The sequence below is a fragment of the Hyperolius riggenbachi genome, chromosome 12 (genome assembly GCF_040937935.1).
Source record: "Hyperolius riggenbachi isolate aHypRig1 chromosome 12, aHypRig1.pri, whole genome shotgun sequence".
NCBI classification, from domain to species: domain Eukaryota; kingdom Metazoa; phylum Chordata; class Amphibia; order Anura; family Hyperoliidae; genus Hyperolius; species Hyperolius riggenbachi.
This window is the reverse complement of record NC_090657.1, coordinates 61,419,500-61,432,946: the sequence shown is the minus strand read 5'-3', so window position 1 is coordinate 61,432,946 and position 13,447 is coordinate 61,419,500. Positions and strand designations below refer to the sequence as shown.

General features: G+C 46.6%; 1 protein-coding gene across 1 annotated transcript in view; it reads left to right on the top strand.

Annotated features, from left to right (window-relative positions):
• The window catches only part of LOC137542423 (nicotinamide N-methyltransferase-like), a 60,818-nt gene that overhangs the window by 30,106 nt on the left and 17,265 nt on the right, over positions 1-13,447 (top strand). The window contains exons 2-3 of the mRNA XM_068264316.1: positions 5,513-5,766; positions 6,326-6,533. Of these exons, the coding sequence (XP_068120417.1) occupies positions 5,607-5,766; positions 6,326-6,533 (368 nt within the window). The 5' untranslated portion in view covers positions 5,513-5,606. The remainder of the gene's footprint in view (positions 1-5,512; positions 5,767-6,325; positions 6,534-13,447) is intronic.

Genomic DNA, 13,447 nt, shown 5'->3' with positions numbered 1-13,447 from the left:
AGGACGTTCCCCCCCCCCCCCTTCCCTCATCTTGGGGCTCCCCCTCTCTCGCTCCCCCCTTTAGAATTAAGTGATGTGGCAGGCAGCGCCGCTGTGCCCGCCGCTTCTTTTCTCTCTCCGCTGCCACCCCAGGGAGGGAGGGCCGGCCACGTCCGGGTAGCTAGGGGGGGCAGAAGCTAGCCAGGGGAGTGCGCATGCCCCATTTTGCCCTATGTAGGGACGCCCGTGGCATGGTAGGCAGATAGGTAGTCGGGTGGGCAGTTAGGTAGCCGGGTGGGAGGGTAGGCAGTTAGTTAGCCAGGTGGGCAGTTAGGTAGCTGGGTAGGCAGTTATGTAGCCGGGTGGGATGGTAGGCAGATAGGTAGCTGGGTGGGCAGTTAGGTAGCCGGGTGGGCAGTTACGTAGCCGGGTGGGAGGGTAGGCAGTTAGGTAGCCGGGTGGGCAGATAGGTAGCTGGGTGGGTAGATAGATAGCCGGGTGGGCAGATAGGTAGCTGGGTGGGCAGATAGGTAGCTGGGTGGGTAGATAGGTAGCTGGGTGGGTAGATAGGTAGCCGGGTGGGCAGTTAGGTAGCCGGGTGGGAGGGTAGGCAGTTAGGTAGCTGGGTGGGCAGATAGGTAGCCGGGTGGGCAGATAGGTAGCTGGGTGGGCAGATAGGTAGCCGGGTGGGAGGGTAGGCAGTTAGGTAGCCGGGTGGGAGGGTAGGCAGATAGGTAGCTGGGTGGGTAGATAGGTAGCCGGGTGGGCAGCCAGTTAGGTAGCCGGGTGGGTAGATAGGTAGCCGGATGGGCAGTTAGGTAGCTGGGTGGGAGGGTAGGCAGATTGGTAGCCGGGTGGGTAGATAGGTAGCTGGGTGGGAGGGTAGGCAGTTAGGTATCCGGGTGGGCAGTTAGGTAGCCGGGTGGGTAGCCAGTGGGGGCCCGACTCCTATGCTCCCCCTCACCTGGGTGTCCCCCCTCCTATTACAAGCGGCGGGAGAGCGGCGGGTACAGCAAAGTTCTGGCGAGGTAAAGCAGAAGATAGAGGTCCAGCTGCCTCCCAATCTATGCTGTCTCCTTTGTAATTGCCGCGCACTAAACCAGGAAGCAGTGCGAGCGGCATAGAGGAGACAGCGTAGCCCAGGAGGCAGCTGGACCTCTATCTTCTGCTTTACCTCGCCGTAACTTTACTGTAACCGCCGCTTTTCCGTCGCTCGTAATAGGAGGGGGGCCCTCCGAGGTGAGGGAGGGGGAGGATAGGAGGGGGCCCCCCAGGGGAAAAGAGTTTTTTTAAGAAATATATAAAAAAAAATGTTGGGCTGCCCTCCCCGCGGCTCTCCCATCCAGCGCACCCCCTCTAGGGAGGCTGGGATCACCCCACCTGGTGTGGATCGCACCCCCCGCACCCCCGTCACGACGCTAGTGCTGGTTGTTCCCAACACTTAAAGAAAGATAAGCTCATCACAGAGCTGAATAGAAGGCTCATGGTGAAGCAACTGCCCGGACAAGAAAGCCAGCTTGTGGGCATATTTGCAGGGTGCTGACAGACACTCGGATGGTCCCAGGACAGTTCTAGTACATGTGGCACAATTTGAAATTCAATCTTTGTAGATGGTCAGGGCTGAGGTTTGCAGTGTTCATTACACATATATAGTGAGTGGGAATGACACATCCTTGCCTGATATGGTGGGAGAGCAGGAAGAAATCTACCCAGTCGCAGTTGGTGACGGTGTGGTCCACGACATTACCGGGAGCAGGAGTGACAAATGCTCCGGAAGCGGAGCAATACAGATTGGTGCTGATCCTTTTCTGCACTACGATGACAATCATGCGAGGGAAACAAAGGTCTGTAACTGCGGGATCTCATAATTCTGCACTGTGCTGGACTGTCTATCTGACACTCCAGGTCAATACACCACAATCTTCTCTGGCAGTGCATGATTTGCCTCGTAGTATTTCGGGAGAGTGGCCACAATGTACAGCTTCAAGCCATCCATAATCAACTGAGGTGGAAGCTGAAAGACTACACGGGAGTTGCAGCGGGTCAGGCAAGAATTTATTCTGGCCACAAAGCCTGTCACTGAACGGGAACTTCAGCCGGCATCATGGTAGATCAATTCCGATCACCATCAGATTTTTCAAGGGAATGTCCACTCCCCACAGCTCTCCTCCAAGCTTGCAATTTATCTGCAGCAAAATTTTCTGTGCGATGCGTCTTGGTTTTGTTGGATTCAAGATTGTTTTGACATTCACAACTTGAGAAGGCACAGGTGTTTGTAAACAGCACAACTTCTTTATGGCACCGTACAGGTCAGCGCTCGTCGGCAGGTATTAGCTCTGGAATTACCACAGTTATCAAAGTAACATTTCAGAAAAAAAAATTGTAGAATTTTATTTTATGAGAAGTAATTTTTTTTTCTTCAATTTTCAAATTGTCAAAAACACAAATATGTTATATATGTAAGTATATTTTTCAAAACTAACTTTGTCAAACAAGATAAACTAAAAAAAAAAAAAAAAAAGGAGGGTGCCAGTTCACGACGCACGTCAGCCCCCACCACCACCCTCCCTTTTCATTCTTGGTTCTTCAAACACCTTGATGGAGCTTCAGGTAGTCTGCACTTCATTGCTTGCAAGCCTCCACTGCGTTGCTCTGCAGTGGAATTGGTGGCACCACCACCAGGAATGATAGGCAGGACTGCTGCCAGCCTGGTTGACACTAGTGTTGGGCGAACACCTGGATGTTCGGGTTCGGGAACGTTTGCCGAACATGGCCGCGATGTTCGGCATGTTCGGGCCGAACCCCGAACTCCCCGAACATCCCGCTTTTGGGGGCCCTATGGGGTTGCAGGCATAAGGGGGGAGCATGCTCCGATCGCGGGGGGGGGGTCGGAAATTCCCCCCACCCCCTCCGCTAGCGCTCCCCCCTCTGCCCGCTTCCCCATACAAAAGTTTAAGGAAAGTAAAATAGTACCGGTGGTAGTGGCTGGCAGTGGCACTGTGAAGTGAGTGAGGAGGAGGAGTCCGGAGAGTGACGCGTTGAGGGAGGCCGGGCAGCGGGCGGTTCAGCGGTAGTACCCTTGTGGTACTTCCGCCCTTTCTCTGGCCTCACGTCCTCTGCATACGAGGGTACGCGTCACGCGTACCCTCGTATGCGTCATCACGCAGAGGACGTGAGGTCAGAGAAAGGGCGGAAGTACCACAAGGGTACTACCGCTGAACCGCCCACTGCCCGGCTTCCCTCAACGCGTCACTCTCCGGACTCCTCCTCCTCCTCACTCACTTCACAGTGCCACTGCCAGCCACTACCATGGTACTATTTTACTTTCCTTAAACTTTTGTATGGGGAAGCGGGCAGAGGGGGGAGCGCTAGCGGAGGGGGTGGGGGGAATTTCCGATCCCCCCCCCCCGCGATCGGGGCATGCTCCCCCCTTATGCCTGCGACCCCATAGGGGGGCCGTATTTGGCCGAACAGGACCCTGTTCGGCCGAACAGGGGCCCTGTTCGGCCAGGCATTGAGCCGTTCGGGCGAACCCGAACAGTTTGGCCGAACACCACCAGGTGTTCGGCCGAACTCGAACATCACCCGAACAGGGTGATGTTCTGCAGAACCCGATCAGTGGCGAACGCTGTTCGCCCAACACTAGTTGACACCTGCTGTCTTAACATTTCAGAAAAAAACATTGTAGAATTTTATTAAAGTCGTTTTTTTTCAATTATCAAAATGTCAAAAACACAAATATGTTATATATGTAAGTTTTAAAAAAAAATAACTGTCAAACAAGGTAAACTAAAAAAAAGAGGAGGGTGCCAGTTCACGGCGCACACCAGCCACCACCACCACCACCACCACCACCCTCCATTCTCATTCTTGGTTCTTCAAACACCTTGATGGAATTTCAGGTTGCCTGCATTTCATTGCTTGCTAGCCTCCACTGCGTGGCTCTGCACTGCAGTGGAATTGGTGGCACCACCACCGGGAATGGCAGGCAGGCCTGCTGCCAGCCCGGCTGACACCTGCTGTCTTAACATTTCAGAAAACAAATTGTAGAATTTTTTTCAAATTTTAAAATTGACAAACACACAAAAAGGTTATATATGTATGTATTTTCAGTTTACAGTTTACAGTTCATGCATACCACCCACCACCCTCCCTTCTCATTCTTGCTTCTTCAGACACCATGATGGACTTTCAGTTAGCCTGCATTTCATTGCTTCCAAGCCTCCACGGTGTGGCTCTACAGTGGAATTGGTGGCACCACCACCATGAATGGCAGGCAGGCCTGCTGCCAGCCTGCCACCCACTGAACACCAATGGCAACTGGCGGCAAGCCTCCACTGCGTGACTTTGCTTTGGAGTTGATGGTAACACCACCACATCACCCCCACCACGAATGGCAGGCAGGCCTGCTGCCAGCCTGATACCTGCTGACTTAACATTTTTAGAAAATTATCATTGACATTATCTAAACATTACATTGAAATTTTGAATTTTTTATAAATACATTTCTATTTTTTCATTTGTTATAAATACCAAATCTGTACACAAATAACATTCAAAATAATTTTTTTATCAATAACTTTCACAACCAGGCCTAAGAAAAAAATCAAAATTCAGCTGTACACTGAGCCAGTCTGCCTTAGTTGAATGAGCATGCAGCGCCCACACACCTCAGGGCCTGTTTTCACTACATGCAGATTCTGCATGCGGAAAACTGACTCCAATGCCTATGGGAAATCTGCATCGGAAAAATCGCGTTCAGTGGAAACAGGCCCATAGACATTCATTGGAGTCAGTTTTCTGCATGCAAAATCTGCTTGTAGTGGAAACAGGCCCTAAGGGCCTTACAGACCTGTTAGCACTCAATCTCGGTAAACGTGGCGTTTGGTCTGTCAGTTTGAAGCGGGCATAACCATTACATTACCATTCTGGACATTTTAAAGCAGCTCTTTTCCTCAAATGTTAGAATGTACTGTGATTTCTGCCTTTTAGCAATCAAAACCTGACTCTGCGTCAACTCCGTAATTTTTAGTGAGACTTTTGGTATGGACTCCCCTCTGCCATGCCCCTGCCCAGTCGTTGGAGCCTTTGAAACTAGTTTTCCATCACTTTTGTGGCCAGAAACAGTCTTTGTAGTTTGCAAAATTCGCCTGCCCATTGAAATCTATGGAGGTTTGCCCTCCCAAACTTCCAGAACTTTTTCCAGAAGTTCGGATTTGACGTTCGCGAACCCACAATCTGATGTTTGCGAAATCTCTATAGTGGAGTTCTTGTAGCAGTAAATTTACCAATTATTACAGTGCTGCGCCCAAATTTAACAGTCTGCGCCACAATAACTGTTACAGTGGTTAAATTATTCACAGATTAATTCAAGTGTTCTGCCAAAAACTACGTAAATATACCGTGCAGTTGGCACATAGCAGTTCATTAGTTATGTGATATGCAATATTTGGTTTGAGAACAGAACAAATTTTGCGGTTGGATTATTTCCATGTTTAAAACTCTTCTTGTGAACTTTCACCTTGTTTGACAGATCAAATAGTCCCAAGCTTTAAAAGGAGTGTTAAAGATTTTCACATCATTTCCAGCTGAGACCACTTGACATCACCAAGAGACATCTACACCCAATGGATGCCATGTCTGACCTTCTCTACGGCCAAGAGAGCTACCACAGATTTTTCAGTCCCAAAGCATACCTGAATAGCTATTATAATGTAGATGGAGACACCCTGGGAAATTCACGTCTGCTCTTTAAACTCAAGCACTTGGCCAAGATTTTCACTTCAGGTAAAAAATAACCTTTTCTTCATCTACTTAAAAATGACAAAAGGTCTTCTCAACGACCAAGGTGAAAACTGGTTCCTCTTTATTATTTACATAAGACATCCTATGGGTAGCAACTAATATGTCTTGGACATTGCAGGGTCCATGATTATAGATTTCCAAAGCCAGTGGTGTATCTAGGGAAGATTGAACCTATGTCAAGCACTGAAACGTTGCCCCTTTGGGAAAGGTTGGGGACAACTGGGTACTAGTACATAGGGGCGGGTGTGGCATGCTGTGTAAATATTTTAGGAGCTAACAATGTCAAAAAAGGCCGGCTTTATCCTTGTTTTTGCAATCAATTATATGACAGTCTAGTGCACCAACAGGGTAATATGCATGGTGCCACCCCACGTTCAGTGACGAAGGCCCTGCTGAAGAGAGATCAAGAAATGATTGATATTCGCCATGTAATTTGTTCATATTGTTTGATCCACATAGTCACCTTTAATACTGGCAGACATGAAAAAAAACCAGATAGCACCAACTGCCATTATCTATATCTATATTTCGTTCCATGCAGGTAAAGTGAAAGGTGAGACCTTAATTGATATTGGAACTGGCCCAACCATCTATCAGCTCCTCTCAGCCTGTGAAGCTTTTAGTAACATCATCGTCTCTGACTTGACTGAGGCAAATCTGGAGGAGTTCAACAAATGGCTACTTAACAAGCCCGGAGCATTTGACTGGAGCCCAGTGGTGAAATACGTGTGTCATCTGGAAGGGGACAGGTAAGTGGTTAGGCTCAACATGGCTATAGATGAACTCACAGATCAGGAGTCTGCAGTGCAGGGGCGTTGCTAGCCCCAAAGATCAGTGGCACATACCCCAGATCTATTCTGGGGTGCCCCGGATGTCCCCCAGCCTAGTTATAAGTGACACTGCCTATTTATGTGATATGCTCCATTTTTGTTGTTTTTATTTTTGTATTAATGGAGAGGGGGGCTTCATCCAACATTTTGCTGGGCAGGCCTACTTAGACCGCTGTTAAGTTCGTGTAAATTTGGCTCCACCCACGACCACAACCACAATCCATTACATGGCCACACCCATTTTCCGGCTGAAGTGCCCAAAAGTGCCCCAGATGTCTTAGTATCCTAGCAACGCCCTTGCTGCAGTGGAGTTTTTTTTTAAAAGGTAAATTTTTATTTGTTTTCTATTTAAAAACATAACAAAACAACACAACATTTGGGTAAGACAATCAACACTTACCCAGAGAACATCTAGTTACAAGTAGGTCAGAACCCCTAAGGGGCAGAAGAGAGAGAAGTCTTAGGAAATAGAGAGGAAAGGAAAAGAGAAGAGATCTCGTCCATACTGATTTACAGTGCAGCACGTAGAGAAAGAGAGAAAAATCAGGAGAAACTGATCATTATGTCACATGTAGCATTTTATAACATTACTCGTATATAATATGTATAAAAGTCACTTTACCCTAAAGGTAGGTAGCATTATAATAGGTGTGCCTGTACAGGACAACCATAGTCCAGTGAAACCAAACCTCAGTAAATTATGTTTAATTCAACCATAGGCATTCAAACATCTATCTGGAGATTCCGGCAGTGCTTATCACACCATCTGGACCAAATGTTATCACATTTTTTAAGGCAGTTCCTGCTTTTGTATGTCATCTTACATAGGGGTAACATAGAATTAATGGAGGAGATCCATTCAGCCTTAGAAGGTATTGCTGGTTGATTCCAATGTTTCAGGATTATTTTCCTAGCTACATGGCATACCGTGAAGATCATAGCTTGTTTATATTTATTGTAGCTATTTTTATCAAAGATTCCTAGCATCGCCATTTTAATATTCAGGTTAATTGGTAAATCCAACACCCCCTAATGGTTTTTTCCACCTGTGCCCAGAATCTTTCCAGTTTTGGGCATGTCCAGAACATGTGTAAATAGGTCCCCGTTTGTACTCCACATCTCGTACAGGTATTGGAATGAGCAGTATTGATTTTGTGCAGTCTACTAGGGGTAAAGTATACCCTGTGAAGGTATTTGAGGTGTATTAGTCTGTCCCTGGATGAGATTAATATCGCGGCTCCCCTACCCACTACCCCCTCCCACTCCTCGTCTTCTATTTCACCCACATCATTTACCCATTGTGCACGAATTTTATCAGTATTGTGGCCCATTTGAATAAGGAGATCAGCATAGATGGCCGACAAGGGCTTTTCTAGGTTTTCTTGTATGAGCAAGGACTCCAGCGGATCCGACCCCAGCTGTACACCCTCCCTACCAAACTGGGCTACATATGCGTGTGATAGTTGGAGGTACCTAAAGTGCATCTGCCTAGAGATATTGTATGTTTGTCTAAGTTCTATAAAGGGCAGTAAGGTGCCTGTCTTAGTAATATTTTTTAGTACTTTGATCCCATATTGTGCCCATAAGGACGGGTCAGGTATAGAAGTAAAATGTGGGATATTAGGGTTACCCCATAGGGGAGTGTATGGGGACTAGAGATGGGCCGAATGGTTCGCCGGCGAACGGTTCCACGCGAACTTCGGTGGTTCGCGTTCGCGTCCCGCTGGCGAACCTTTGCGGAAGTTCGGTTCGCCCCATAATGCACCTTGAGGGTCAACTTTGACCCTCTACATCACAGTCAGCAGGCCCAGTGTAGCCAATTAGGCTACACTAGCCCCTGGAGCCCCACCCCCCCTTATATAAGGCAGGCAGCGGCGGCCATTACGGTCACTCGTGTGCTGCCTGCGTTAGTGAGAGTAGGGCGAGCTGCTGCAGACTGTCTCTCAGGGAAAGATTAGTTAGGCTTAACTTGTTCCTGGCTGGCTGCATACCTGTTCTGTGAACCCACCACTGCATACCTGTACTGTGAACCCACCACTGCATACCTGTTCAGTGAACCTGCCACTGCATACCTGTTCTGTGAACCCATCACTGCATACCTGTTCAGTGAACCTGCCACTGCATACCTGTGCTGTGAACCCACCACTGCATACCTGTTCTGTGAACCCACCACTGCATACCTGTTCTGTGAACCCATCACTGCATACCTGTTCAGTGAACCTGCCACTGCATACCTGTGCTGTGAACCCATCACTGCATACCTGTTCAGTGAACCTGCCACTGCATACCTGTGCTGTGAACCCACCACTGCATACCTGTTCAGTGAACCCGCCACTGTATACCTGTTCAGTGAACCCGCCACTGCATACCTGTTGTGTTCAGTGAACCCGCCACTGTATACCTGTACTGTTCAGTGAACCCGCCACTGCATACCTGTTCAGTGAACCCGCCACTGCATACCTGTTGTGTTCAGTGAACCCGCCACTGCATACCTGTTGTGTTCAGTGAACCCGCCACTGCATACCTGTTGTGTTCAGTGAACCTGCCACTGTATACCTGTACTGTTCAGTGAACCCGCCACTGCATACCTGTTCAGTGAACCCGCCACTGCATACCTGTTGTGTTCAGTGAACCCGCCACTGTATACCTGTACTGTTCAGTGAACCCGCCACTGCATACCTGTTCAGTGAACCCGCCACTGCATACCTGTTGTGTTCAGTGAACCCGCCACTGCATACCTGTTGTGTTCAGTGAACCCGCCACTGCATACCTGTTCAGTGAACCCGCCACTGCATACCTGTTGTGTTCAGTGAACCCGCCACTGTATACCTGTACTGTTCAGTGAACCCGCCACTGCATACCTGTTGTGTTCAGTGAACCCGTCACTGTATACCTGTACTGTTCAGTGAACCCGCCACTGCATACCTGTTCAGTGAACCCGCCACTGCATACCTGTTGTGTTCAGTGAACCCGCCACTGCATACCTGTTGTGTTCAGTGAACCCGCCACTGTATACCTGTACTGTTCAGTGGACCCGCCACTGTATACCTGTTCTGTTCAGTGAACCCGCCACTGCATACCTGTTCTGTTCAGTGAACCTGATTGATGTATACACATGCAAGATGTTTTAAAGCACTTTAGGCCTGTCATTTAGCATTCAATGTGATTTCTGCCCTTAAAACGCTGCTTTGCGTTAAATCCAGATTTTTCCCCGGGACTTTTGGCATGTATCCCACTCCGCCATGCCCCCCTCCAGGTGTTAGACCCCTTGAAACATCTTTTCCATCAGTTTTGTGGCCAGCATAATTATTTTTTTTTTTTCAAAGTTCGCATCCCCATTAAAGTCTATTGCGGTTCGCGAACTTTAACGCGAACCGAACGTTACGCGAAAGTTCTCGAACCCGGTTCGCGAACCTAAAATCGGAGGTTCGGCCCATCTCTAATGGGGACCATGTGAGTGGAGCCGTAAGCTTTTTGTGGAGATATTGCCATGCCCGGATTGTAGTTTTCATTACTACCGTGATGTTTGGAGAGGAATTTGGGCCTCTAAATGGAAGGTTTAAGAGGGCTTCGTAAGACCCCAGAATTGCAGCTTCTATTACTATCGCTGGATTGAGTTCATTGCGCGAGAACCACCACCTTATTGTAACAAGTATTGCTGCCAGGAAGTAATAGAAAAAATTGGGCATAGATAACCCACCCTCTAAGGCTGGGAGGGTCAACGTTTTTAAAGACATACGTGGTAATTTGTTGGACCATATAAAAGGAATCAGGATTTTATTAATTTCAGTAAAGTATTTTTGGGCGATCCAGACTGGGTAGTTGCGGAATATATACATAAATTTGGGTAGTAGCATCATTTTTATTGCATTGACCCTACCTATTAATGTTAGTGGTAATTCCTGCCAGGTATTGCATTTATCTTTAATCTTCTTAATAATAGGAAAAAAGTTATTTGTTAGGAATAGCTTAGTATCTTTATGGATTATTATTCCCAAGTACGTAAATGTGGTTGACCATTGCAGGCCAGATCCACCGGAGTCCCCCCGAGAAGCGTTGTTATCTAAGGGAAAAAGAATAGATTTTGTTTTATTTATTTTTAATCCTGACCATCGACTAAATCGTTCTATTATATTAAAGACTGCTGACAACAAAGGGCCAGAGTCTGCAAAGTAAAGTAGTATGTCGTCTGCGTAGAGTGAGATTTTCTCCTCTAATCTCCTCATTTTTAACCCCTGAAACCTAGCAGAATGTCGCAGCATTATAGCTAATGGTTCTATGGCAATAGCAAACAGACTCGGCGAGAGGGGACACCCCTGTCTGGTACCCCTGGAAAGCGAAAAAGGTGGTGATGTTTTGCCATTAATACGCAACCTGGCAGAGGGTTTCTTATATAGTAGTTGTACCATTTTTATAAAGTTACTTCCTATGCCAAACTTGCCCATCACCCTCCAGAGGTATCCCCACTCCACCGAGTCGAACGCCTTTTCGTTATCCAATGAAGCCAAAACCCTGTCTCCCGCATTATCATGGTTTGCGACCAAATTCGTATGTAGCCGTCTAAGGTTAATATTGGTACCCTTTCCAGGCATGAATCCTGTTTGGTCCTGATGGATTATGGTGAGAATACATTTGTTGAGTCTGTTAGAGAGGGCTTTTGCTATTATTTTCGCATCAACATTAATGAGCGATATAGGCCTATAGGAGGCGCATACAGTAGGGTCTTTACCAGGTTTCAATATTAGTGTGATTAACCCATTCAGGTTCCGTGGTTTTCACGAGAGAAATATTCACCTCCCATTCATTAGCCTATAACTTTATCACTACTTATCACAATGAACTGATCTATATCTTGTTTTTTCCGCCACCAATTAGGCTTTCTTTGGGGGGTACATTTTGCTAAGAGCCACTTTACTGTAAACGCATTTTAACAGGAAGAATAAGAAAAAAATGGAAAAATTCATTATTTCTCAGTTTTTAGCCATTATAGTTTTAAAATAATACATGCCTCCATAATTAAAACTCACGTATTGTATATGCCCATATGTCCCGGTTATTACACCGTTAAAATTATGTCCCTATCACAATGTATGGCGACAATATTTTCTTTGGAAATAAAGGTGCATTTTTTCCATTTTGCATCCATCACTATTAACAAGTTTAAAATAAAAAAAATATAGAAATATTTCATCTTTACATTGATATTTAAAAAGTTTAGACCCTTAGGTAAATATTTACATGTTTTTTTTTTTTTTTTTATTGTAATGGTTTTTTTTATTTATAGTAAACATTTTATTTGGGTAGTTTTGGGAGGGTGGGGGGTAAACAATAAATTTATAATGTAAATGTGTGTTGATTTTAATTCATTTTTATTTTCAGGTGTAGTATTACTTTTTGGCCACAAGATGGCGGCCATGAGTTTGTTTACATGACGTCAGTCTAAGCGTAACACACGCTTAGAGTGGCGCATCAGGAAGTGAATGGCCAGAAAAGGCGCAGCTTCCGAGAGAAGCTGTCACTTTTTCAGCGGGGGAGAGGAATCAGTGATCGGACTTCATAGTCCGATACATTGATTCCCTGACTACCGAATCCGCGGCCGGGAGTGCGCGTGCACGCGCGCGATCGGCCGCGGGGGCGCGCGGCAGCGCACATGGTTTCTGGACGTAGTTTCTACGTCCAGAAACCAAAATAGGTTAATGCTTCCGACCACGAGGCAGGGGGTGTACCATTGTTAAATGCTGATTTCTGGGCCGCTAGCAATTTAGGAACCAAAATAAGATGGTAGTGCTTATAGTACTCAGATAGATAGCCATCTAGGCCAGGAGTTTTCCCACACTGCATTTCTGAAATAGCGTGAGTGATCTCATCCAGGGAGAGAGGTGCATCTAAAGCTTTAATTTGTTCTTCATTAAGGGTAGGGAATGTAATATCATTGAGGAACTCATCTAGTTGTAAAAGGGAATAGTCCACCCTAGAGGAATATAACTGTGTATAGTATTGAGTAAAGGTGCGCTCTATAGTGTGTTGGTCCTCATGTAAACAGCCATCCTCGGACCTGATCCCGGGAATTGCGGTATTTGACCTGGTGTCTCTCAGGAGCCAGGCCAAGAGTTTATCGTTTTTATCCCCTTTGGCAAATATGGTTTGGGATTTAGCGAGTAGGGCACGTTTACAACAATCAACTCTGAGGAGTTCCACTCTATTAAGAGATGCCTGCCATTCCTTATAGGCCTGGGCCGTATTAGTAGGAATATAGGTAGTTTCAGCTTGAGTGGCCTGTTGTTCGGCTGTCTGTAGGATAATATTAGCCTGTTTCCTAGCATTAGAAATTTCGGCTATATAATACCCCCGTATACATGCTTTTTTAGCATCCCAGACCACGTCCGAGGAGGCTGATGTTTCATTGTCTGTCCAGTAGTTTTGTAATGCCTTAGTGACGGCAGCGTCAACCGTTGGCTCCATAATCCAAAACCTGGATAACCTCCAGGATCTGGATGTCAGGACCTCCTTTATGTTCAGTGTGAGTAATGTTGGGGCGTGGTCAGATATCCCACTGGGCAAAATGTCCACCCTACTTATCATGGGTAGTATATCGTTAGATGTATATATAAGGTCTATGCGGGATAGAGTTCTATGTGTAGCAGATGAACACGTATACTTCAGCAAATCCGGGTATTTCCATCTCCATGTGTCTGTTAAGGAGTGTGTTTCTGCCCATTCACCTAAATTAAACCTTTCTGGTCCAGCATGTTTGAGTCTATCTTTAGCGGGATCTGGTGCTAGGTTAAAATCTCCTGCACATATGATTTTAGCGGGTGGGAGCTGTGAAATCA